Below are 26,166 nucleotides of genomic sequence, written 5' to 3' on the forward strand. Positions count from 1 at the left end.
AAAGCGGAGCAGGTTGGTGTGTGTGTATTGGACAGGAAGATCACCAAAACAGATCAACAATAGAGCTGTTGGAGAATATTTAACATTCGCATGAAGCAATTAGAGAAGGAGCATTCAAATCAAGTAAGTAGCAAAGCACCATTGTTAACATTTAGTTGTCCTTTAAAAGAACAAACTTCCTTGTTGCTGGATGGAAGCAGATATCACCAGAATGTCAATCATCATTCCACGTTCAGAGAAAATCCATGGAGTATATTTTTGCAGAAAATCAGAGGAATCAGTGCAAAATTCCAAAGAAGTGGAAGCACTGGGATTGGTAACTGTGTTTCTGGACATGGAGATGATAGAACATGTGTTGGCTTTCTTCAGAAAGTTCTCTTGCTGTTTTGTGACATCTCCAGCACACACAGCATTATTGTTGTGTGTCTTAACCTTCTTTAGTTGAAGTTGATGTTCAAGAAAAGACTGAATTTTCAGGACGGATCCATAATGGGAGTGCGCAATCAATATCGACGTTAGGTTACACTGACACTCATCAATAATTAACATTTATCTGCATGCCGGGTGTGAACCCATTCTGATCCAATACCAGGGGATTGTCGACTGGAGTTTGAAGCGACAGATTTTGCTGATGAACGAGTGTCAGGAATGTCTTATATTCCCAAAACCTCCTGAGCTGAGACTATCACATATCAACCTCGACTGACACAGAGATTTCACTAAATTGTAACCATTTTAACACATTTCATTATTTATCATGTTGAATGAAAAAAGGCAGCACTCACCCGTTGTGGAACTGGCAGTTGAACTCGGTGTGGTGGTTATCCCTATTGTTGTCGTTGTTTGTTCTGAAGTGAAACAAATGCAATCACATTCAATACGCCCAAGTTGGAAGAGGACAGTATTGTGCAAATGTCAGCATCACAGAAACACAGACATATCCAGTGCCAGGTACTCCCAGAGCTGCTGTGATTTGGATGTGCTCGAGCACTCACTGGTGCCTGACCCCTTTCGTATTTTAGTTTTGAACTGAAGACTTTGCTCCGCGAGGATGGAGGTATTCATTTGTCAGAAATGCCCTGATAAAGAACTAAGGTAAAAATATCATTTCCCACTCAGGCCTGGCTATTCCACACTGAAGGAATTCCTCACTCACCTCTTGTCGAAGCACTGGTAGAGTCAGTAGTAGTTGGTGGTACAGATGTGGTTGATACTTCTGAAATGTATGAATGATATTCAAAATCACCAGATGCCAATTTAGTTTAGACTCCACTCTTGTAATTTTTAATCAGAAAGGCAAAGTGACCTGAGTTGCAGAGATTTTACGACAATCTAATCAATGTTCATTTATATGGCACCACAGGAATGTGAAATGAACAAGAGCTCTGAAAGAAATTTGGACCTACTTTCAGAGGAAGGTGGTTGAAGCTGAAATTGCATTCACAATCATTCCAGCCAATTAGAATGTAATATGTTGGGGGAGATTTACACTTACATTTCATTTACATTTAAATTTCAATTATATTTCATTTCTTTGTTCACAATTAACTTGTCCTGATTGTTAGAAATGATTTCGCTCACCAGTTGTAGAACTGACTGTCGTTGCAGTTGAGGTGCTTGTCCCTGTTGTTTTGAAGAGAAAGTCACACACTAACCATCATTGTGTCCTATTTGATTTTGCCGCAGCATGAACAAAGTTCCATTTTATTGATTCCTGATTCTGCATCATACTGTTCACAGCCTTAGATTTATCATCTGAAATGGATTTTTACTGAACTATCTGAATACTTTATTGCCAATAGCATTCCTAAAACTAGATTTATTTTTCATGTTTGACATGGCTATTACAAACTGAAGGTATACTGTGCTTCTAGAAACCTTATATTGCCACTGTGATCATGCTCAATGTCATTGGCTGATCCACCTGCTTCAGAACATCAATATTACCCTTTGCCAAAAGGTCCCTTTGAATTTCTACTAGACTTCATCAGCTCTCTGGAGATGAGGAAAACACAAGATAGTGATCTCTACGTCATTGTATGAAACTTGCCTCAAGATCAGCAGGGTGTATCAATGCTTCATTAATTATATGCATTGTGTTTTTTCTACAGACAGAAACTGTCAGGCTTGCTCCAGCTGTGAGGACAGTCAGCAGCCATTTTGAGAGCACTCATCACTTTCAAGAGTTGAGTGCTCAGATTCTCAGTGTGGGACATGGTTACATATGGTCAGACCGAAATTCAGAGGTGGATAGGGGCTGTCCCCGTTGGTTTCATGGATGAAGTGTGAACATCTCTATAAAATCACTTATCTTAACACTCATTGACATAATTGCACTGTTCTGATTAACACAAATAATTTGGGGCTCTGTGGGAATAAGTTTCATGCTCACATACTGTTAACCCTGGATATCTTAACATGCTCCATCAGTCAATTAATTTAGCAGAAATCAGATGACTGAGGTATCTCGGAAACCAGATCCCAGTGGATGAATGAAAATTTAAGATTTTTCTTGTTGCTATAGTGTCCATGGGAACTCAATATCCAATGTCAATTTGACCAGCTCCTGACCTCGAGATACTTTATGAAGCACAGATCCGACACCAGCTCACGTGAATTTTAAGTTCACTTTGGTGTACTTGTATCAGTGGATGTTGAAGTTAGACTGGTTGCTATCAGAAATGTTGTTGATGTTTGATTTTCACAGCAAACTCAAAAGGATGTTGTGAAACATGAAAGGGTTCAGAAAAGATTAACAAGCATATTGTCAGTTTTGGAGGATTTGAGCTGTCGGGAGATGCTAAATAGGCTGGATTGTTTTTCCTTGAGAGTCAGAAGCTGAGGTGTGACCTTATCGGGGTGCGTAAAATTATGAGGGACATGGATACAATAAACAGACAAAGTGTTTTCCCTGGGCTGGGGAAGTCCAGAACTTGTGGGCATAGGTTTAGAGTGAGAGGGGAAAGATTTAAAAGGGACCGACGGGGAAACCTTTTCATGAAGAGGGTGATGTGTGCATGGAATGAGCTGCCTGAGGAAGTGGTGGAGGCTGATACAATTATAGCATTTAAAAGGGATCTGGATGTGCATATGAATTGAAGGGGTATCGAGGGATATGTGCCAAGGGATGGAAAATGGCACTAGATTAGGTTGGGATATCTGGTCGGTATGAGCGAGTTGTATCGAAGAGCCTGTTTCCGTGATGTACAACTCTAAGACTCCATGTCTCTCATTGCTGGAGTGATTACACAGCAATACTACTCCTTTAATATCATCCACGTTGTCTTGTGATTCACTTAGGAATCTCTAAGTCTGTTGGACAAATTCACAGTCTCCAATGGAATCAAGTTGAGAGCACAATCCATACCATATGGTTCCCACAACTTCATCATCATTTGAAGCGGAGCAGGTTGGTGTGTATGTATTGGACAGGAAGATGTTTCACCAAAACAGATCAACAATAGAGCTGTTGGAGAATATTTAACAATCGCATGAAGCAATGAGAGAAGGAGCATTCAAACCAAGTAAGTAGCAAAGCACCATTGTTAACATTTAGTAGTATTTTAAAAGAACAAACTTCCTTTTTGCTGGATGGAAGCAGATATCACCAAAATGTCAATCATCATGCCATGTTCAGAGAAAACCAATGGATTATATTTTTGCAGAAAGTCAGGGGAATCAGTGCAAAATTCCAAAGAAGTGGAAGGACTGGGATTGTTGACTGTGTTTCTGGACATGGAGATGATAGAACATCTGTTGGCTTTCTTCAGAAAGTTCTCTTGCTGTTTTGTGACATCTCCAGCACACACAGCATTATTGTTGTGTGTCTTAACCTTCTTTAGTTAAAGTTGATGTCCAAGACAAGACTGAATTTTCAGGGCGGATCCATAATGGGAGCGCGCAATCAATATTGACGTTAGGTTACACTGACACTCATCAATAATTAACATTTATCTGCATGCCGGGTGTGAACCCATTCTGATCCAATACCAGGGGATTGTCTACTGGAGTTAGAAGCGACAGATTTTGCTGATGAACAAGTGTCAGGAATGTCTTATGTTCCCAAAACCTCCTGAGCTGAGACTATGACATATCAACCTCGACTGACACAGGGACTTCACTGACCAGGCATTTAAGTTGTAACCATTTTAACTCATTTCATTACTTATCACGTGGAATGAAAAAAGGCAGCACTCACCCGTTGTGGAACTGGCAGTTGAACTCGGTGTGGTGGTTATCCCTATTGTTGTCGTTGTTTGTTCTGAAGTGTAACAAATGCAATCACATTCAATACGCCCAAGTTGGAAGAGGACAGTATTGTGCAAATGTCAGCATCACAGAAACACAGACATATCCAGTGCCAGATACTCCCAGAGCTGCTGTGATTTGGATGTGCTCGAGCACTCACTGGTGCCTGCCGCCTTTCGTATTTTAGTTTTGAACTGAAGACTTTGCTCCGCGAGGATGGAGGTATTCATTTGGCAGAAATGCCCTGATAAAGAACTAAGGTAACAATATCATTTCCCACTCAGGCCTGGCTATTCCACACTGAAGGAATTCCTCACTCACCTCTTGTCGAAGCACTGGTAGAGCCAGGTGCAGTTGGTGGTATAGATGTGGTTGTTTCTTCTGAAATGTATCAATGATATTCAAAATCACCAGATGCCAATTTAGTTTAGACTCCACTCTTGTAATTTTTAATCAGAAAGGCAAAGTGACCTGAGTTGCAGAGATTTTCCGACAATCTAATCAATGTTCATTTACATGGCACCACAGGAATGTGAAATGGACAAGAGCTCTGAAAGAAATTTGGACCTACTTTCAGAGAAAGGTGGTTGAAGCTGAAATTGCATTCACAATCATTCCAGCCAATTAGAATGGAATACGTTGGGGAAGATTTACAATTACATTTCATTTACATTTAAATTTCAATTATATTTAATTTCTTTGTTAACAATTAACTTGTCCTGATTGTTAGAAATTATTTTACTCACCAGTTGTTGAACTGACAGTCGTTGCAGTTGAGGTGCTTGTCCCTGTTGTTTTGAAGAGAAAGTCACTCACTAACCATCACTGTATCCTATTTGATTTTTCCGCAGCATTAACAAAGTTCCATATTATTGATTCGTGATGCTGCATCATACTGTTCACAGCATTAGATTTATCATCTGAAATGGATTTTCACTGAACTATCTGAATCCTTTATAGCCAATAACATTCCTAAAACTAGATTTATTTTGCATGTTTGACATAGTTATTACAAACTGAAGGTATAATGTGCTTCCAGAAACCTTGTATTGCCACTGTGATCATGCTCAATGCAATTGGCTGATCCACCTGCTTCGGAATATCAATGTTACCCATCTCCTGAAGAAGCCTTTGACCTGCTACCAGATTTCATCAGCTGATTGGAGATGAGGAAAGCACAACACAGTGAACCCGAGATCATTGTGTGAGACTTCCCTCCTCATTAATAAACAGAACGAACAGTTGTTCAATTATATGCATTGTGTATTTCCTACAGGCAGCGACTGTCAGGCTTGCTCCAGCTATAAGGCAGGTAACAGCCATTTTGAGAGCAGTCACCACTTTGCCAGCTTGAGTGTTCAGACTCTCAACATGGGAAATGGTTACACATGGTCAGGCTGATAATTGAGAGGTGGGACTACAGCGATTGGGGCTGCCCTCATTTGTCCCATGGATGAAATGTAAACATTTTGACAAAAACACTCACCTGAACTCCAATTGAAATAAAAATACTGTTCTGACTAACACAATTCATTTGGGGTTCTGCTGGGAGAGGTTTTCATACTCGCATTCACTTCCCCCTGGATATCGTAACATGCTCTATCAGTCAATTAATCTATCAGAAATCAGATGAGTGAGGGATATATCAGAAACCAGAGCCCAGTGTTTGAATGAAAATTTATGATTTCTCCAATGGCTACAGTGTCTATGGGAACTCAATATCCAACGTCAGCTGGACTAGCACCTGACCTTGAGGTACTTTGTAAATCATAGCCCCCAAATCCAGCACTCATGAATTTTAGATTTACCAGGTGTACTTGTTTCAGTGGAGGTTGTCCTTAGACCGGTTGTCGTCGGAAGTGTTGTTGATATTGGATTTTCACAGCAAACTCGAATTTGGTAGTCTGAACAAAATTCCTGTGATGAATTGTGGGGAAGACTACACAGCAATCCTAATCCTCTAATACACTTCACGTGTTCTGTTGATTCACTGGGTGGCCTTGAAGTGTTTTGGACCAATTGACACTGAATGTCTCCAATGGAATCATACAGAGAACACAATCGCTTGCGCACAGGGTAGATCAGTTCAACATCATATGGACTGGTGGCATTTGGTGTGTGTGTATTGGACCAGGATGACCATTCACCAAGACAGATCACCTCTGGAATAGAAAAGTTGCAGAACATTTAACACCCGCATGAAACAAATAGAAAAGGTGCATTCTAAATCAGTAAGTAGCAAACCAGCATTTTTAACATTTAATTGTACTTTCAAAAAAGCACAATTCCTTGTTGCTGGATGGATGCATATATCACCAGAATGTTAATGATCACACCATGTTCAGAGGAAATACTTCACACATGTTCTTATGCTGGAAGCCCAATGATTTCTTGCAAAGTTCCAAACAAGTCGGAGGATTTGGAGCGCTGACTGTGTTTCTGGACACAGAGATGATGCCACATCTGCTGAGTAACCTCAGCAAAATTCACTCTATGTTCTGTCACATCATCAGCACACTTTGAGTCCTCACTTTGTTTTGCGAAACTTGATGTTTGAGCAGACACTTAATGTGCACATTGGGGATGGGTAAACAATAATGTTGCGGTAAACCAATCCTGGGTGTTGGGTTACACTGGCAATTATCAATTGTTAACCTTTATCTGCATGCTGGGTGGAACCATTCCTGATCTAATACCAGGGAGATGGCTGGATATCAAAGCCGCAGATGTTGTTGATGTTCAAGTCTCAGGAATGGCTGGTTATCCCACAAACTCCTGACTTGTGAGAATGACACGTCAAACTCAACTGACACTGACATTTCACTGACCACGAATTTAAGTTGTAACCAATATATGTCATTTAATTATTTATCATGTGGAGTGAAGAAAAGGCAGCACTCACCCGTTGTGGAACTGGCAGTTGAACTCGGTGTGGTGGTTATCCCTGTTGTTGTCGTTGTTTGTTCTGAAGTGAAACAAATGAAATCACATTCAATACGCCCAAGTTGGGAGAAGACAGTATTGTGCAAATGTCAGCATCACAGAAATACCCAGGGCCAGATACCCCGGTAGCTGCCGTGATTTGGATGTGCTCGAGCACTCACTGGTGCCTGCCGCCTTTCGTATTTTAGTTTTGAACTTAAGACATTGCTTCGCGAGGATGAATGTATTCATTTGGCAGAAATGACCTATTAAAAACTAAGGTAGCAATATCATTTTCCACTCAGGCCTGGCTATTCCACACTGAAGGAATTCCTCACTCACCTCTTGTCGAAGCACTGGTAGAGCCAGTTGTAGTTGGTGGTACAGATGTGGTTGTTTCTTCTGAAATGTATGAATGATATTCAAAATCACCAGATGCCAACTTAGTTTAGACTCCACTCTTGTAATATTATTCAGAAAGGCAAAGTGACCTGAGTTGCAGAGATTTTACGACAATCTAATCAATGTACATTTATATGGCACCACAGGAATGTGAAATGGACAAGAGTTTTGATGAAAATATGGACATAATTTCACTGACAAAGAACTAAGATGAAACTGTCATTTCCCTCTCAGATTTGAAGCTATGAAGGTAATCTGATGTGAAAATACATTGTAATGTAATGTGAAAGGGGATGTTACTCACCAGTTGTGGAACTGGCAGCAGATCCACTTGTGATGGTTATTAGTGTTGTAGCTGTTGATTCTTTTGAAGAAAATGGAATGCATTCACAATCATTACATCCAATTAGAATGGAATAGGTTGTGGAGGATTTACATTTACATTTCACTGACATTTCAATTTCATTTACATTTCATTTCTTTGTTAACCCTTAACATGTCCTGATTGTTCAAAATGATTTTGCTCACCAGTTGTAGAACTGACAGTCGTTGCAGTTATTGTGCTTGTCCCTGTTGTTGTGGTCGCTTCTTTTGAAGAGAAAGACACACATTAACCAACATTGTATCCTATTTGATTTTGCAGCAGCATTAACAAAGTTCCATATTACTGATTCGTGATGCTGCATCATACTGTTCACAGCATTAGATTTATCATCTGAAATGGATTTTTACTGAACTATTTGAATACTTTATTGCCAATAGCATTCCTAAAACTAGATTTATTTTTCATGTTTGACATGGCTATTACAAACTGAAGGTATACTGTGCTTCTAGAAACCTTGTATTGCCACTGTGATCATGCTCAATGTCATTGGCTGATCCACCTGCTTCAGAACATCAATATTACCCTTTGCCTAAAGGTCCCTTTGAATTTCTACCAGACTTCATCAGCTCTCTGGAGATGAGGAAAACACAAGACAGTGATCTCTATGTCATTTTATGTAACTTGCCTCAAGATCAGCAGGGTGTATGAATGCTTCTTTAATTATATGCATTGTGTTTTTTCTACAGACAGAAACTGCCAGGCTTGCTCCAGCTGTGAGGACAGTCAGCAGCCATTTTGAGAGCACTCATCACTTTCAAGAGTTGAGTGCTCAGATTCTCAGTGTGGGACATGGTTACATATGGGCAGACTGCAATTCAGAGGTGGAAGTATAGTGATAGGGGCTGTCCTTGTTGGTTTCATGGATGAAGTGTGAACATCTCTATAAAATCACTTATCTTAACACTCATTGACATAATTACGCTGTTCTGATTAACACAAATAATTTGGGGCCCTGTGGGAATAAGTTTCATGCTCTCATTCTGTTACCCCTGGACATCTTAACATGCTCTATCAGTCAAGTAATTTATCAGAAATCAGATGACTGAAGGATATCTCAGAAACCAGATCCCAGTGGATGAATGAAAATTTAAGATTCTTCTTGTTGCTATAGTGTCCATGGGAACTCAATATCCAATGTCAATTTGACCAGCTCCTGACCTCGAGATACTTTATGAAGCACAGATCCGACACCAGCTCACGTGAATTTTAAGTTCACTTTGGTGTACTTGTATCAGTGGATGTTGAAGTTATTCTCTGCTCATTCCTGAAGAAGGGCCTGTGCCCGAAACGTCGAATCTCCTGTTCCCTGGATGCTGCCTGACCTACTGTGCTGTTCCAGCAATAAAGTTTCAACGATGTTGAAGTTAGACTGGTTGCCATCGGAAATTTTGTTGACGTTTGATTTTCACAGCAAACTCAAAAGGATGTTGTGAAACATAAAAGGGTTCAGAAAAGATTAACAAGCATGTTGTCAGGTTTGGAGGATTTGAGCTGTCGGGAGATGCTAAATAGGCTGGATTGTTTTTCCTTGAGAGTCAGAGGCTGAGGTGTGACCTTATCGAGGTTTGTAAAATTATGAGGGACATGGATACGATAAACAGACAAAGTATTTTCCCTGGGCTGGGGAAGTCCAGAACTTGTGGGCATAGGTTTAGGGTGAGAGGGGAAAGATTTAAAAGGGACCGACGGGGCAACCTTTTCATGAAGAGGGTGATGTGTGTATGGAATGAGCTGCCTGAGGAAGTGGTGGAGGCTGGTACAATTATAGCATTTAAAAGGGATCTGGATGTGCATATGAATTGGAGGGGTATCGAGGGATATGCGCCAAGGGATGGCAAATGGCACTAGATTAGGTTAGGATATCTGGTCGGTATGAGCGAGTTGTACCGAAGAGTCTGTTTCCGTGATGTACAACTCTAAGACTCCATGTCTCTCATTGCTGGAGTGATTACACAGCAATACTACTCCTTTAATATCATCCACGTTGTCTTGTGATTCACTTAGGAATCTCTAAGACTGTTGGACAAATTGACAGTCTCCAATGGAATCAAGTTGAGAGCACAATCCATACCATATGGTTCCCACAACTTCATCATCATTTGAAGTGGAGCAGGTTGGTGTGTGTGTATTGGACAGGAAGATGTTTCACCAAAACAGATCAACAATAGAGCTGTTGGAGAATATTTAACAATTGCATGAAGCAATTAGAGAAGGAGCATTCAAATCAAGTAAGTAGCAAAACAACATTGTTAACATTAAGTTGTACATTAAAAGAACAAACGTCCTTGTTGCTGGATGGAAGCAGATATCACCAAAATGTCAATCATCATGACATGTTCAGAGAAAACCAATGGAGTATATTTTTGCAGAAAGTCAGAGGAATCAGTGCAAAATTCCAAAGAAGTGGAAGGACTGGGATTGTTGACTGTGTTTCTGGACATGGAGATGATAGAACATCTGTTGGCTTTCTTCAGAAAGTTCTCTTGCTGTTTTGTGACATATCCAGCACACACAGCATTACTGTTGTGTGTCTTAATCTTTTTTAGTTAAAGTTGATGTCCAAGAAAAGACTGAATTTTCAGAGGGGATCCATAATGGGAGTGCGCAATCAATATTGACATTAGGTTACACTGACACTCATCAATATTTAACATTTATCTGCATGCCGGGTATGAACCCATTCTGATCCAATACCAGGGGATTGTCTACTGGAGTTAGAAGCGACAGATTTTGCTGATGGACAAGTGTCAGGAATGTCTTATGTTCCAAAACCTCCTGAGCTGAGACTATGACATATCAACCTCGACTGACACAGGGACTTCACTGACCAGGCATTTAAGTTGTTACCATTTTAACTCATTTCATTACTTATCACGTGGAATGAAAAAAGGCAGCACTCACCCGTTGTGGAACTGGCAGTTGAACCCGGTGTGGTGGTTATCCCTGTTGTTGTCGTTGTTTGTTCTGAAGTGAAGCAAATGCAATGACATTCAATACGTCCAAGTTGGAAGAGGACAGTATTGTGCAAATGTCAGCATCACAGAAACACAGGCATATCCAGTGCCAGATATTCCCAGAGCTGCTGTGATTTGGATGTGCTCGAGCACTCACTGGTGCCTGCCGCCTTTCGTATTTTAGTTTTGAACTGAAGACTGTGCTCCGTGAGGAAGGAGGTATTCATTTGTCAGAAATGCCCTGATAAAGAACTAAGGTAAAAATATCATTGCCCTCTCAGGCCTGGCTATTCCACACTGAAGGAATTCCTCACTCACCTCTTGTCGAAGCACTGGTAGAGCCAGTTGTAGTTGGTGGTACAGATGTGGTTGTTTCTTCTGAAATGTATGAATGATATTCAAAATCACCAGATGCCAATTTAGTTTAGACTCCACTCTTGTAATTTTAATCAGAAAGGTAAAGTGACCTGAGTTGCAGAGATTTTACGACAATCTAATCAATGTTCATTTCCATGGCACCAACGGAATGTGAAATGGACAAGAGCTCTTAAAGAAATTTGGACCTACTTTCAGAGAAAGGTGGTTGAAGCTGAAAATGCATTCACAATCATTCCAGCCAATTAGAATGGAATATGTTGGGGAAGATTTACATTTACATTTCATTTACATTTAAATTTCAATTCCATTTCATTTCTTTGTTAACAATTAACTTGTCCTGATTGTTAGAAATGATTTCGCTCACCAGTTGTAGAACTGACTGTCGTTGCAGTTGAGGTGCTTGTCCCTGTTGTTTTGAAGAGAAAGTCACTCACTAACCATCATTGTGTTGTATTTGATTTTGCCGCAGCATTAACAAAGTTCCATATTATTGATTCGTGATTCTGCATCATACTGTTCACAGCATTAGATTTATCATCTGAAATGGATTTTCACTGAACTATCTGAATCCTTTATAGCCAATAACATTCCTAAAACTAGATTTATTTTTCATGTTTGACATGGGTATTACAAACTGAAGGTATAATGTGCTTCTAGAAACCTTGTATTGCCACTGTGATCATGCTCAATGCAATTGGCTGATCCAACTACTTCAGAATATCAATGTTACCCATCTCCTGAAGAAGCCTTTGACCTGCTACCAGACTTCATCAGCTGGTTGGAGATGAGGAAAGCACAACACAGTGAACCCGAGATCATTGTGTGAGACTTCCCTCCTCATTAATAAACAGAACGAACAGTTGTTCAATTATATGCATTGTGTATTTCCTACAGGCAGCGACTGTCAGGCTTGCTCCAGCTATAAGGCAGGTAACAGCCATTTTGAGAGCGGTCACCACTTTGCCAGCTTGAGTGTTCAGATTCTCAACAAGGGACATGGTTACACATGGTCAGGCGGATAATTGAGAGGTGGGACTACAGCGATTGGGGCTGCCCTCATTTGTCCCATGGATGAAATGTAAACATTTTGACAAAAACACTCACCTGAACTCCAATTGAAATAAAAATACTGTTCTGACTAACACAATTCATTTGGGGCTCTGCTGGGAGAGGTTTACATACTCGCATTCACTTCCCCCTGGATATTAACCAACATTGTATCCTATTTGATTTTGCCACAGCATTAACGAAGTTCCATATTACTGATTTGTGATGCTGCATCATACTGTTCACAGCATTAGATTTATCATCTGAAATGGATTTTTACTGAACTATCTGAATACTTTATTGCCAATAGCATTCCTAAAACTAGATTTATTTTTCATGTTTGACATGGCTATTACAAACTGAAGGTATACTGTGCTTCTAGAAACCTTATATTGCCACTGTGATCATGCTCAATGTCATTGGCTGATCCACCTGCTTCAGAACATCAATATTACCCTTTGCCTAAAGGTCCCTTTGAATTTCTACCAGACTTCATCAGCTCTCTCGAGATGAGGAAAACACAAGACAGTGATCTCTTCGTCATTGTATGAAACTTGCCTCAAGATCAGCAGGATGTATGAATGCTTCTTTAATTATATGCATTGTGTGTTTTCTACAGACAGAAACTGTCAGGCTTGCTCCAGCTGTGAGGACAGTCAGCAGCCATTTTGAGAGCACTCATCACTTTCAAGAGTTGAGTGCTCAGATTCTCAGTGTGGGACATGGTTACATATGGTCAGACTGAAATTCAGAGGTGGAAGTTTAGTGATTGGGGCTTTCCTTGTTGGTTTCATGGATGAAGTGTGAACATCTCTATAAAATCACTTATCTTAACACTCATTGACAAAATTACGCTGTTCTGATTAACACAAATAATTTGGGGCTCTGTGGGAATAAGTTTCATGCTCTCATTCTGTTACCCCTGGACATCTTAACATGCTCTATCAGTCAAGTAATTTATCAGAAATCAGATGATTGAGGGATATCTCAGAAACCAGATCCCAGTGGATGAATGAAAATTTAAGATTCTTCTTGTTGCCGTAGTGCCCATGGGATCTCAATATCCAATGTCAATTTGACCAGCCCCTGACCTCGAGATACTTTATGAAGCACAGATCCGACACCAACTCACATAAATTTTAAGTTCACTTTGGTGTACTTGCATCAGTGGATGTTGAAGTTAGACTGGTTGCCATCGGAAATGTTGTTGATGTTTGATTTTCACAGCAAACTCAAAAGGATGTTGTGAAACATGAAAGTGTTCAGAAAAGATTAACAAGCATGTTGTCAGGTTTGGAGGATTTGAGCTGTCGGGAGATGCTAAATAGGCTGGATTGTTTTTCCTTGAGAATCAGAGGCTGAGGTGTGAGCTTATCGAGGTTTGTAAAGTTATGAGGGACATGGATACGATAAACAGACAAAGTATTTTCCCTGGGCTGGGGAAGTCCAGAACTTGTGGGCATAGGATTAGAGTGAGAGGGGAAAGATTTAAAAGGGACCGACGGGGAAACCTTTTCATGAAGAGGGTGATGTGTGTATGGAATGAGCTGCCTGAGGAAGTGGTGGAGGCTGGTACAATTATAGCATTTAAAAGGGATCTGGATGTGCATATGAATTGGAGGTGTATCGAGGGATATGCGCCAAGGGATGGCAAATGGCACTAGATTAGGTTAGGATATCTGGTCGGTATGAACGAGTTGTACCGAAGAGCCTGTTTCCGTGATGTACAACTCTAAGACTTCATGTCTCTCATTGCTGGCGTGATTACACAGCAATCCTACTCTTTTAATATCATCCACGTTGTCTTGTGATTCACTTAGGAATCTCTAAGTCTGTTGGACAAATTGACAGTCTCCAATGGAATCAAGTTGAGAACACGATCCCTTCCGTATGGGTCCCACAAGTTCATCATCATTTAAAGCGGAGCAGGCTGGTGTGTGTGTATTGAACAGGAAGATGTTTCACCAAAACAGATCAACAATAGAGCTGTTGGAGAATATTTAACATTCGCATGAAGCTATTAGAGAAGGAGCATTCAAACCAAGTAAGTAGCAAAGCACCATTGTTAACATTTAGTTGTCTTTTAAAAGAACAAACTTCCTTGTTGCTAGATGGAAGCAGATATCACCAGAATGTCAATCATCATTCCACGTTCAGAGAAAACCAATGGAGTATATTTTTGCACAAAGTCAGAGGAATCAGTGCAAAATTCCAAAGAAGTGGAAGGACTTGGATTGTTAACTGTGTTTCTGGACATGGAGATGATAGAACATCTGTTGGCTTTCTTCAGAAAGTTCTCTTGCTGTTTTGTGACATCTCCAGCACACACAGCATTATTGTTGTGTGTCTTAACCTTCTTTATTTAAATTTGATGTCCAAGAAAAGACTGAATTTTCAGGGCGGATCCATAATGGGAGTGCGCAATCAATATTGACGTTAGGTTACACTGACACTCATCAATAATTAACATTTATCTGCATGCCGGGTGTGAACCCATTCTGATCCAATACCAGGGGATTGTCTACTGGAGTTAGAAGCGACAGATTTTGCTGATGAACGACTGTCAGGAATGTCTTATATTCCCAAAACCTCCTGAGCTGAGTCTATGAAATATCAAACTCGACTGACACAGAGATTTCACTAAATTGTAACCATTTTAACACATTTCATTACTTATCATGTTGAATGAAGAAAAGGCAGCACTCACCCGTTGTGGAACTGGCAGTTGAACTCGGTGTGGTGGTTATCCCTGTTGTTGTCGTTGTTTGTTCTGAAGTGAAACAAATGCAATCACATTCAATACGCCCAAGTTGGAAGACAACAGTATTGTGCAAATGTCAGCATCACAGAAACACAGACATATCGAGTGCCAGATACTCCCAGAGCTGCTATGATTTGGATGTGCTCGAGCACTCACTGGTGCCTGCCCCCTTTCGTATTTTAGTTTTGAACTGAAGACTTTGCTCCGCGAGGATGGAGGTATTCATTTGTCAGAAATGCCCTGATAAAGAACTAAGGTAAAAATATCATTTCCCACTCAGGCCTGGCTATTCCACATGAAGGAATTCCTCACTCACCTCTTGTCGAAGCACTGGTAGAGCCAGTTGTAGTTGGTGGTACAGATGTGCTTGATTCTTCTGAAATGTATGAATGATATTCAAAATCACCAGATGCCAATTTAGTTTAGACTCCACTCTTGTAATTTTTAATCAGAAAGGCAAAGTGACCTGAGTTGCAGAGATTTTATGACAATCTAATCAATGTTCATTTACATGGCACCACAGGAATGTGAAATGGACAAGAGCTCTGAAAGAAATTTGGACCTACTTTCAGAGGAAGGTGGTTGAAGCTGAAAATGCATTCACAATCATTCCAGCCAATTAGAATGGAATACGTTGGGGAAGATTTACATTTACATTTCATTTACATTTAAATTTCAATTATATTTCATTTCTTTGTTAACAATTAACTTGTCCTGATTGTTAGAAATGGTTTCGCTCACCAGTTGTAGAACTGACTGTCGTTGCAGTTGAGGTGCTTGTCCCTGTTGTTGTGCTCGCTTCTTTTGAAGAGAAAGTCACTCACTAACCATCATTGTAATCAATTTGATTTTGCCGCAGCATTAACAAAGTTCCATATTATTGATTTGTGATGCTGCATCATATGTTCACAGCATTAGATTTATCATCTGAAATGGATTTTCACTGAACTATCTGAATCCTTTATAGCCAATAGCATTCCTAAAACTAGATTTATTTTTCATGTTTGACATAGTTATTACAAACTGAAGGTATAATGTGCTTCTAGAAACCTTGTATTGCCACTGTGATCATGCTCAATGCAATTGGCTGATCCAACTACTTCAGAATATCAATGTTACCCATCTCCTGAAGAAGCCTTTGACTTGCTACTAGACTTCATCAGCTGGTTGGAGATGAGGAAAGCACAACACAGTGAACCCGAGATCATTGTGTGAGACTTCCCTCCTCATTAATAAACAGAACGAACAGTTGTTCAATTATATGCATTGTGTATTTCCTACAGGCAGCGACTGTCAGGCTTGCTCCAGCTATAAGGCAGGTAACAGCCATTTTGAGAGCGGTCACCACTTTGCCAGCTTGAGTGTTCAGATTCTCAACATGGGACATGGTTACACATGGTCAGACTGATAATTGAGAGGTGGGACTACAGCAATTGGGGCTGCCCTCATTTGTCCCATGGATGAAATGTAAACATTTTGACAAAAACACGCACCTGAACTCCAATTGAAATAAAAATACTGTTCTGACTAACACAATTCATTTGGGGCTCTGCTGGGAGAGGTTTTCATACTCGCATTCACTTCCCCCTGCATATTGTAACATGCTCTATCAGTCAATTAATCTATCAGAAATCAGATAAGTGAGGGATATATCAGAAACCAGAGCCCAGTGCTTGAATGAAAATTTTATGATTTCTCCAATGGCTACAGTGTCTATGGGAACTCAATATCCAACGTCAGCTGGAACAGCTCCTGACCTTGAGACACTTTGTAAATCATAGCCCCAACTCCAGCACACATGAATTTTAGATTTACCAGGTGTACTTGTTTCAGTGGAGGTTGTCCTTAGACCGGTTGTCGTCGGAAGTGTTGTTGAGGCTTGATTTTCACAGCAAACTCGAATTTGGTAGTCTGAACAAAATTCCTGTGATGAATTGTGGGGAAGACTACACAGCAATCCTAATCCTCTAATACACTTCATGTGTTCTGTTGATTGACTGGGTGGCCTTGAAGTGTTTTGTACAAATTGACATTTAACGTCTCCAATGGAATCACATAGAGAACACAATCGCTTGCGCACAGGGTCTATCAGTTCAACATCATTTGAACTGGAGGATTTTGGTGTGTGTGTGTATTAGACCAGGAAGAACATTCACCAATAAGATGACCTATAGAAATGTTGGCCAATTTTTAACACCCACATGAAACATTAGAAAAGGAGCTTCCTAAACTAGTAAGTAGCAAACCAGCATTCTTAACATTTAATTGTACTTTCAATAAAGCACAATTCCTTGTTTCTGGAATGGAAGCGGATTTCACTAGAATGTTAATCGTCACACCATGTTCAGAGGAAATACTTCACATATGTTCTTATGCTGGAAGCCCAATGATTTATTGCAAAGTTCCAAACAAGTTGGAGGATTTGGAGCTCTGATTGTGTTTCTGGATGCAGAGATTATAGCCACATCTGCTAAGTTATTTTAGAAAATTCTCTCTATGTTCTGTCACATCACCATCACACCAGCATTTTCTTTGAGTCCTCACCTTGTTTTGTTAAAGTTGATGTTTGAGCAGACACTAAATGTGCATAATGGGGAGGGGTAATCAATAGTGTTGCGGTAAAACAATCTTGGGTGTTGGATTAATCTGGTAATCATCGATTGTTAACATTTATCTGCATGTCGGGTGGGAACCCATCCTGATCTAATACCAGGGAGATTGTTTGCTGGAGATTAAAGCCGTGGATGATGGTGATGTTCAAGTCTCAAGAATGGCTCGTGATCCCACAAACTCCTGAGCTGTGAGAATGACACGTCTAACTGAACTGACACTAGAATTTCACTGACCGAGGATTTAAATTGTCACCAATTCATCTTGTTTAATTATTTATCATGTTGAATGAAAAAAGACAGCACTCACCCGTTGTGGAACTGGCAGTTGAACTTGGTGTGGTGGTTATCCCTGTTGTTGTCGTTGTTTGTTCTGAAGTGAAACAAATGCAATCACATTCAATACGCCCAAGTTGGAAGAGGACAGTATTGTGCAAATGTCAGCATCACAGAAACACAGACATATCCAGTGCCAGATATCCTCGGTTACTGTCTCGAGCACCCACTAGTGCCTGCCGCTTTTTTTCATTCAATAATTAAATCAAAGTTTTCTCTTCTTGAGTATAAATGAATTCAATTGACAGAAAACCAAACAAATTTACACTGACTGTGTTACAAAGTAAAATGACTGAATTGAGAGCTTTTGGGTTTCACCTCACAGGTAACCTATAATTCACTCACTGAAAATGCCAAACCTCTTCTCAACATATTTCTGCAGATACTTAATCTCATTCTTGCAAAATGTTTGTGATTTTATTCCTGCATGCTGTTGGCTGCTGCTCATAATTGCAATGATTCAGCAGATCAATACCTACAACATTCACTCACTCATTTTAAAGATCTATTCCATTCACATTGAACTCTGAGGCTAACTTAAAACATCTTTAATCAAGGAAGACCCGCTTCATATTTGTTTTTGATATAAATCATACTGAGGTTTTATTCAATATTTAAACCAGCAACTTAAATTCTCAAGCAGGAACTGACATCGGTGTAATTGATTTTTCTAAAGGACAGGCAAAAACATTAAGCATCCAACCAACGCATTCCATTCCAACAGGGACATATTTGGGAAAAGAGAAAACTTGGCATGTATTTCATCAATTTTAATGTGCATACCATGACCACAAGTCAGAACGCTGAAGGACTGTGAACATTTTTAACTTATAGTTCCAAAGTGTCATTTCTATCATAAAAAAAGGCTTATGTCATCTAAAATTGCTGCTGGTGCAATTTAAGCAACTGGGTGGAGAGAGAGAGAGAGGGAGACTGAATGTCACATCCATGGATGTGAAAAGAACTTAAAACAACATACTTTCAAGAAGGTAAAAGTCAAGTCAAAACAGACTGGATTATCATCTCTTGTGACTGTGATGATGACACAGGGCTTGTTTTGAAATAAATCATTGCAAGTTATTTTACAATATTCAGGTAGTCAATCAGTGACTAATTCTTCCAGAATAACAAGGTATTGACTTCTACGGACAACAGACAAAGTTTTAGCAGTATATTTGCATTTAAGGCTTTGCTCTTATATATTGTAAAAATAAAGTATTTGATGAATTATCTTAATGCTGTAAGCCATTTGCATTTCAATTCTGTTCTTTACTGATCATTTTATATTGACATTTGCATTTCTCTAATTTTTCTCTTTCAATTTTGAGTGCTTTCATTTTTCTGTAAGATGGTGACACAGAGAAGATCTATACATAACATGTACATACCTTTTCAAGCCTTGCAATTAAAAAACTACCTCTGGGTATTGCAAAAGTAAATTCAGGACCAGAGATGGATGCTTTTGTGCAAGGATACAATACAAAGCACTAATAGGCAAAAAATGCTCAATAATGTAATATTTTGATTTGACACTCAGCATTGTCAGACATGTTTTTAGTTCACTGTTGTCTACATTTATTAGTGACAGAAAATTTGCAGCATGCAGTGACAGACTGGGCAAGGAAGGATTGTCTTCGATCTACCTTGGGCCTTGTCACCATAGTTCAGGGACACTGCCAAAGGTGGGACCCAAACCTTAATTAAGCAAGAATCCACAACTCCTCCTTCCTAATGACAACCTTATTGGTCCACCAGAATATTAGCTGAAGCCTTTGGAGTGGTCCGATGGGGATGAGCTGAGGGGGCCAGTGGCAAAACTGGGAGATAGCAAACCCAAGGTTTCCAGTTTCCTTCAGAAATTTCAAGAGATTTTTGAAAGCAGTCTTACTGGTCACTTTAAGACCTGGGTCAATTAATTCTATTGATTATTGTCCTGTTTCACATCAGAGTCTGACAAATAATGTAGGCCACAAATTTAAATGATCAAATCATCCTGGGTCTTTTTTAGGGAAGGACTCCAGGTGACCAAATGATGCCAAATGAAAACATTGTGGATGCTGGGAATCTGAAACAAACACAGTCAGCATTTCAATCGCATTTTCATTTTTGATGCTTCATTCAACTTTGTGTATGAGAATCACTTCTGTCGCGATTGGGTGTGGCAGATTGCATCCAGTTTTTGATATGATTGCTACTCCTCCTCCTCCTACCGCCCCCTCATCCATGACCTCACACTCCATCACCAAACCATCATCTCCCAGACCATGTACAATCTCATCACTTCAGGGGATCTCCCAACCACAGCTTCCAACCTCATAGTTTGGGAACCCCGCACTGCCCGATTCTACTTCCTACCCAAATCCACAAGCCTGATTACCCCAGCCAACCTATCATCTCAGCCTGCTCCTGTCCCACCAAACTCATCTCCACCTACTTCGATACTGTCCTATCTCCCCAGTCCAGGACCTCCCCACACACATTCGGGACACCACCCATGCCATTCACTTCCTCCAAGACTTCCATTTCCCCAGCCCCCAGCCTCATCTTTTCCATGGATATACAATCCCTCTACACCTCCATCCACCATGACCTCCGTTTCTTCCTCTCCCAACGTCCCGACCAGTACCCTTCCACTGACCACTTAGTCGTTTGGCTGAACTGGTCCTCACCCTCAACAATTTCTCCTTTCAATCTTCCCACTTCCTCCAGATGAAAAGGGGAGCCATGGGCACTGCATGGGCCCCAGCTATGCCTGCCTCTTTGTCAGCTATGTAGAACAGTCCATCTTCCGTAGTTACACCAGCAACACTCCACATCTCTTCCTCCACTACATTGATGACAGTATTGCATCACCTTGTGCTCCCACGAGGAGGTCGACAGTTCATCACCTTCACCAACACATTCCACCCCGACCTTAAATTCACCTAGACCATCTCTGACACCTCCTTCCCCCTCTTTACCTCTCCATCTCCATCCATGAGGACCGTCTCAACACTGACATTTTTTACAAACCTACCAATTCCCACAGCTACCTGGATTACACATCCTCCCACCCTATCTCCTGCAAAAATGCCATCCCATATTCCCAATTCCTCTGCCTCCGCTGCATCTGCTCCCAGGAGGGCCAGTTCCACCACAGAACACACCAGATGGTCTCCTTCTTTAAAGACCAAAATTTCCCCTCCCACGTGGTTGAAGATGCCCTCCAAACGCATTTCATCCATGTCCCAGACCTCTGCCCTCGAATCCCACCCATCCAACTGCAACAAGGACAGATCCCCCCAGCCCTCACGTTCCATCCCACCAACCTCCGCATAAATCGCATCATCCGCCAACATTTCCGCCACCTACAAATGGACCCCACCACCAGGGATATATTTTCCGCCCACTCCTATCTGCTTTCCACAAAGACTGTTCCCTCTGTGACCACCTGGTCAGGCACACCCCCACAACAAGCTACCCTCCCCTCCTGGCACCTTCCCCTGCCATCGCAGGAATTGCAAAACCTGCGCCCACACCTCACTCCTTACCGCCATCCAAGACCCCAAAGGAGCCTTCCACATCCATCAAAGTTTCACCTGCACATCCACACATGTCATTTATTATATTCGTTGCTCCCGATGCAGTCTCCTCTACAATGGGGAGACTGGACACCTTCTCACAGAACACGTTAGAGAACATCTCTGGGACACCCGCACCAATCAACCCAACCGCCCAGTGGCTGAATATTTCAACTCCCCCTCCCAATCTGTCGAGAACATGCAGGTCCTGGGCCTCCTCCAACGCACTCCCTCACCACCTGACTCCTGGAGGAAGAACGCATTATCTTCTGCATTGGCACCCTTTAACCCCAGGGCATCAATGTGGACTTCACCAATTTCTTCATTTTCCCTCCTTCCACCTTACCCCAGTTCCAACCTTTCAGCTCAGCACTGCCCTCAAGATCTGTCCCACCTGTCAATCTTCCTTCCCACCTATCCGCTCCACACTCCTCTCTGACCTATCACCTTCACCCCCACTTCCATCCACGTATTGCACTCTCAGCTACCTTTTCCCCAAACCGACCCCTCCTCTCAATTATCTCTCCACCCTCCGAGGCTCCCAGCTTCATTCCTGATAAAGGGCTCCGGCCTGAAACATCGATTTTCCTGCTCCTCGGATGCTGCCTGACCTGTTGTGCTTTTCCAGCAACACATTCTCAACTCTGATCTCCAGCATCTGCAGACCTCACCGTCTACCAGTTTTTGAAACTTAATATATTCTTTTCCACTTGAACATTTGTCCATTAATTCCTAATTTCTCCTCTTCCATCTTCTATTATTTTTGTTTACTATATTGCAAACATTATTTACAGTTGTATTGTTAAAAGGCTCCTGTATATGTCTTTTAAGGCCACAAGAGATCTCAAAACTTCTCACACCAAATGAAACAATTCTTGTAATGTAGGAAACAGAACCATATAGTGTGCACCAAGCTCCCAGTAATTTGAAAATGACCTATAATCTCTTCTTACAACATTGATTTAGGGATTAATATTAGCCAGCACACACCCTCCAAGTCCTTTTTTAAAAAAAAAAATATAAAAGGATTGGTTACATCTATTTGAGAAGGTAGTCAGGTCCTCCAATGAATCTCTTGACTAAAAATCAGGAAATGCAACAATACATCACTTCCTCAGCACCTAATTGCAATGAAAATTCATGCTCAGCTCCTTTCTTAAAGGATATAAAATAATATTGTACATTATTACTTTACAAGTCTGGTTTCCTCTTTACCTGTGCTTGTTATTGTTGAAGAGGATGTAGTTGTTAATGATGTAAATGGAGTTGAAATGGATGATACAGTTGTGCTCACTGTTGTGGTTGTAAACCCTGTTGTGATAAACAGACCTAAAATAACTCTGCAGTTCTATTCTAATCATGACGAATTTTAGTTGTGTTACTCTGTTTCTAGACAGCATAAAACCAAATGTGCCATTGCGTATAAGGCCCACAACCAAACATTATTGAAACATGGAGGTCATAGAGTCACAAAGATGCAGAGCATGGAAACTGATCCTTCAGTCCATGTTAGCCAGATATATATCTTGCAGACAAGATATTGAGGTATCTTGCAGGTGCTGATGATACAGTTGGCATGGTAGATCATATTGGAGTCTTGAGCAGTACACAATATACATATTCAGTTCTAGAGTTATTGCTACATGAGGTCACTAAGCCATTTGAACTTGGTCCTTTGGCAATGTGACATTACAGTTGATTTCAGTATGCCCAGGTGAAAGGTGTGAGCGGGATAGGAGTGGGTCTTATAATTAAAAATGGCCAAATAAAAATGTGACTGTGTGTGTCTTTTGCAATCCTAAAGATTCCATCACATGATGCATGTCTCTAATTGTCCCACCTGTACATTCCCCAGTTGGACAGCCAGCACACCTATCCTCATGCAACAAGCCTTCCAAATCAATCAGGCAGAAAGTAGTTTGTTCACTACACCTTGTATTATTCTGTATTATCAATCAAATCACCTTGTCTTTTGAAGCTCCGCAAATGTATAAGTAATAAGCCATTGATTTGAAAAAAAAAGATTTATTTTAATGCTGTGTATTATTCTGTAAATTTGTCTTCAAATCCTGGAGAATCTCAAGACAATCCTGGAGGTTGCCACTTCCAACCCAAGAGTTTACAATTACCATTGAAATTTTCAGATATATAATGGTCCCCCAGATCTAATATTGAATGATTGGCAGAACTAAAATGAAGCTCTCCAATAGTAACAGGGGCCCGTACAGTGACTCAGTGGTTAGAACTGCTGCCTCACAGCGCCAGGGACATGGGTTCAATTCCAGCCTTGGGTGACTATCTGTGTGGAGTTTGCACATTCTTCCCGTGTCTACACGGGTTTCCTCTGGATGCTCCAATTCCCTCCCACAATCCAAAGATGTGCAGGTCAGGTGAATTGGCCATGCTAAATTGCGCCAAGTGTTAGGTGCATTAGTCAGAGGGAAATATAAGATAGTGGAATGGGTCTGGGTGGGTTATTATTTTGAGGGTCAGTGTGGACTTGTTGGGTCAAATGGCCTGTTTCCACACTGTAGGGAATCTAATCTAATAAGGGTCCTGCAGCAAAAAGAAGCAGATATTTCACATGCATTGAGCTAACAATTGAAAGCTGAGATGAAAAGTTACTTACGTTCGCATTGCGTGGCTCCATTGGTACACATGCTGGTATAAATGAAACAAATAAGGTATTACAACAAGGTACAAGTATAAAGTGCTTTACTGAATGAATGGGTGCCAAGCAATGAGACGAAAAAGAAAAAAGATTGCAGCCTCTTTTTCAGTCTTTGGGAAACTTTTAAATGCAAGGAAGAGGGTGACAAAGGAGAATTGGTAAAAAATTGACTTTCTGATGAAATGTTCACAGTGACTGACAGGTCAGCTGCTAAAGCTGTGATGGAAGGAACAAGGAACGACAAATAGGCTGGTCTTGGAAAACCAGAAATCAAGGAAAAGTAGAAACTGCAGAAGGAAACTATATATCCTGGTAAGGAAGAGATGATGGTGGAATTTGAAAGACAGAGTAAAGAAAGTAATGTTGATTTTTTGAGAGCAGCAAGGGGGATAGTCATTAGTTCAGTTTGGAGAGCACTGCAAAATCTATTTGATATTTAATTATCAAAATGTGTATTTTGTAAGTTATTATTTCAATCTGAAATTCATAAAATTGCTTTTATTCTGTTAAGACTTAGAGTCACAAAGAATTTCCCTTTGCGGTTAATCAAAATGTGTGCTAAGTCAACTGCAAATATGATTAAAAATCACACAACTCCAGGTTATAGTCCAACAGATTTAATTGGAAGCACACTAGGTCTGATGAAGGAGCGTCGCTCCGAAAGCTAGTGTGCTTCCAATTAAACCTGTTGGACTATAACCTGGTGTTGTGTGATTTTTAACTTTGTACACCCCAGTCCAACACCGGCATCTCCAAATCATGGCAAGTATGATTGAATTTGATCCAGTTTGATTCTGGCTGAAAGAAAAATGCCCCTAACTTGGAAATGGAATGAAAGGTAACTTATTGAGAACGGCTCTCTATAACAATTCGAGGTGGATGAATTAAACATAAAGGTAGGAAGGATCCAGATGAATTCCAATTATTATTTTGCATTCAGATTGAGAATGGTGATCAAGCAAAGTAACTGCATTGACAAGGATATTGTACCATTTTTCACAGGCATTCCATGTTATTTCACCGGGTTGCAGTATTCTTCCATCATAATAACAAGTACATTGGGGTAGTGTAACACACTTCATTGTATTTTCATCCAAATAAGGAGCATTCTCTGGGCATTTGGCATAACAACCTAAACAGTGAGAAATAAAATCACCATGATAACATACATAAACTCCTTTAATGTTGGATATCTTAGGTGATAGCAGAAAATTAACAGCACGAGTCAGAAACCAAAATATTTGTGCTTTTCTCTGACAAAAATCAATCAGTTCGTAGTTAGATTTTGAGCATGCACTGAAAGATAAGTCAGAAGATTCTCTGGGCTGGGATACATGATTGCATGGGATGGGATCAGAAGATACACATAAACTTTTTATGGTTCATTGATCATTATAAACTGAATCTTTGTGAATCTTTCTCATTTAATTGAGGAACCTTAATTAGTCAATTATTATTACAATAGGACCCTAGTCACACCCTGTTTTGTGCCTTCAATTTTTTTTAAATTTCTGATTAAATAAAATGAAAACACAACCTTCAAGATTTGCAGATAACTTCTTTGCGATGGAATGGTCTGAGCAGGTTTTTGTTGTCAGTGTCCCACATGGCTGATAGTGCCAACTGCATTCACCGGGAGCATTATAATAATCACAATACACAGCTGTAATGTAAAAGAAAAATTAAAATGTGATCATTAGTCATTCACTCAGTTCCTAAATTAAACACTATTTAACCATTCATGCAAAATACATATTGGTCTGATGTTTCATGGGAAGGGAGAGGGTTTACCAGTCTGACAGCACCCAGAACCATGATTCCAGAAATACTGCCCTTGAGTGCGGTGCCCCCACTTTTTGCTAGAGTGGAAACAGTTTGCACGTACTTGGATTC

The 26,166-nt window shown here is 40.5% G+C and overlaps 1 protein-coding gene across 1 annotated transcript in view; it reads right to left on the reverse strand.

The window, feature by feature from the left end:
* LOC122561449 (uncharacterized) overlaps window positions 1–26,166 on the reverse strand; it is a 166,630-nt gene that overhangs the window by 104,498 nt on the left and 35,966 nt on the right. The window contains exons 27-41 of the mRNA XM_087999300.1: window positions 25,811–25,936; window positions 25,264–25,405; window positions 24,232–24,263; window positions 22,818–22,913; window positions 18,017–18,079; window positions 15,429–15,473; window positions 15,044–15,106; window positions 10,859–10,921; window positions 8,101–8,160; window positions 7,513–7,572; window positions 7,151–7,213; window positions 4,570–4,629; window positions 4,199–4,261; window positions 1,157–1,216; window positions 786–848 (exon numbers count right to left, since the gene is read on the reverse strand). Coding sequence (XP_087855426.1) covers window positions 786–848; window positions 1,157–1,216; window positions 4,199–4,261; window positions 4,570–4,629; window positions 7,151–7,213; window positions 7,513–7,572; window positions 8,101–8,160; window positions 10,859–10,921; window positions 15,044–15,106; window positions 15,429–15,473; window positions 18,017–18,079; window positions 22,818–22,913; window positions 24,232–24,263; window positions 25,264–25,405; window positions 25,811–25,936 — 1,059 coding nt within the window. The remainder of the gene's footprint in view (window positions 1–785; window positions 849–1,156; window positions 1,217–4,198; window positions 4,262–4,569; window positions 4,630–7,150; window positions 7,214–7,512; window positions 7,573–8,100; window positions 8,161–10,858; window positions 10,922–15,043; window positions 15,107–15,428; window positions 15,474–18,016; window positions 18,080–22,817; window positions 22,914–24,231; window positions 24,264–25,263; window positions 25,406–25,810; window positions 25,937–26,166) is intronic.

This window comes from Chiloscyllium plagiosum, unplaced genomic scaffold (genome assembly GCF_037043375.1).
Source record: "Chiloscyllium plagiosum isolate Xiang-an unplaced genomic scaffold, Cpla_swu_hap1 HiC_scaffold_23, whole genome shotgun sequence".
Classification (NCBI taxonomy): Eukaryota; Metazoa; Chordata; class Chondrichthyes; order Orectolobiformes; family Hemiscylliidae; genus Chiloscyllium; species Chiloscyllium plagiosum.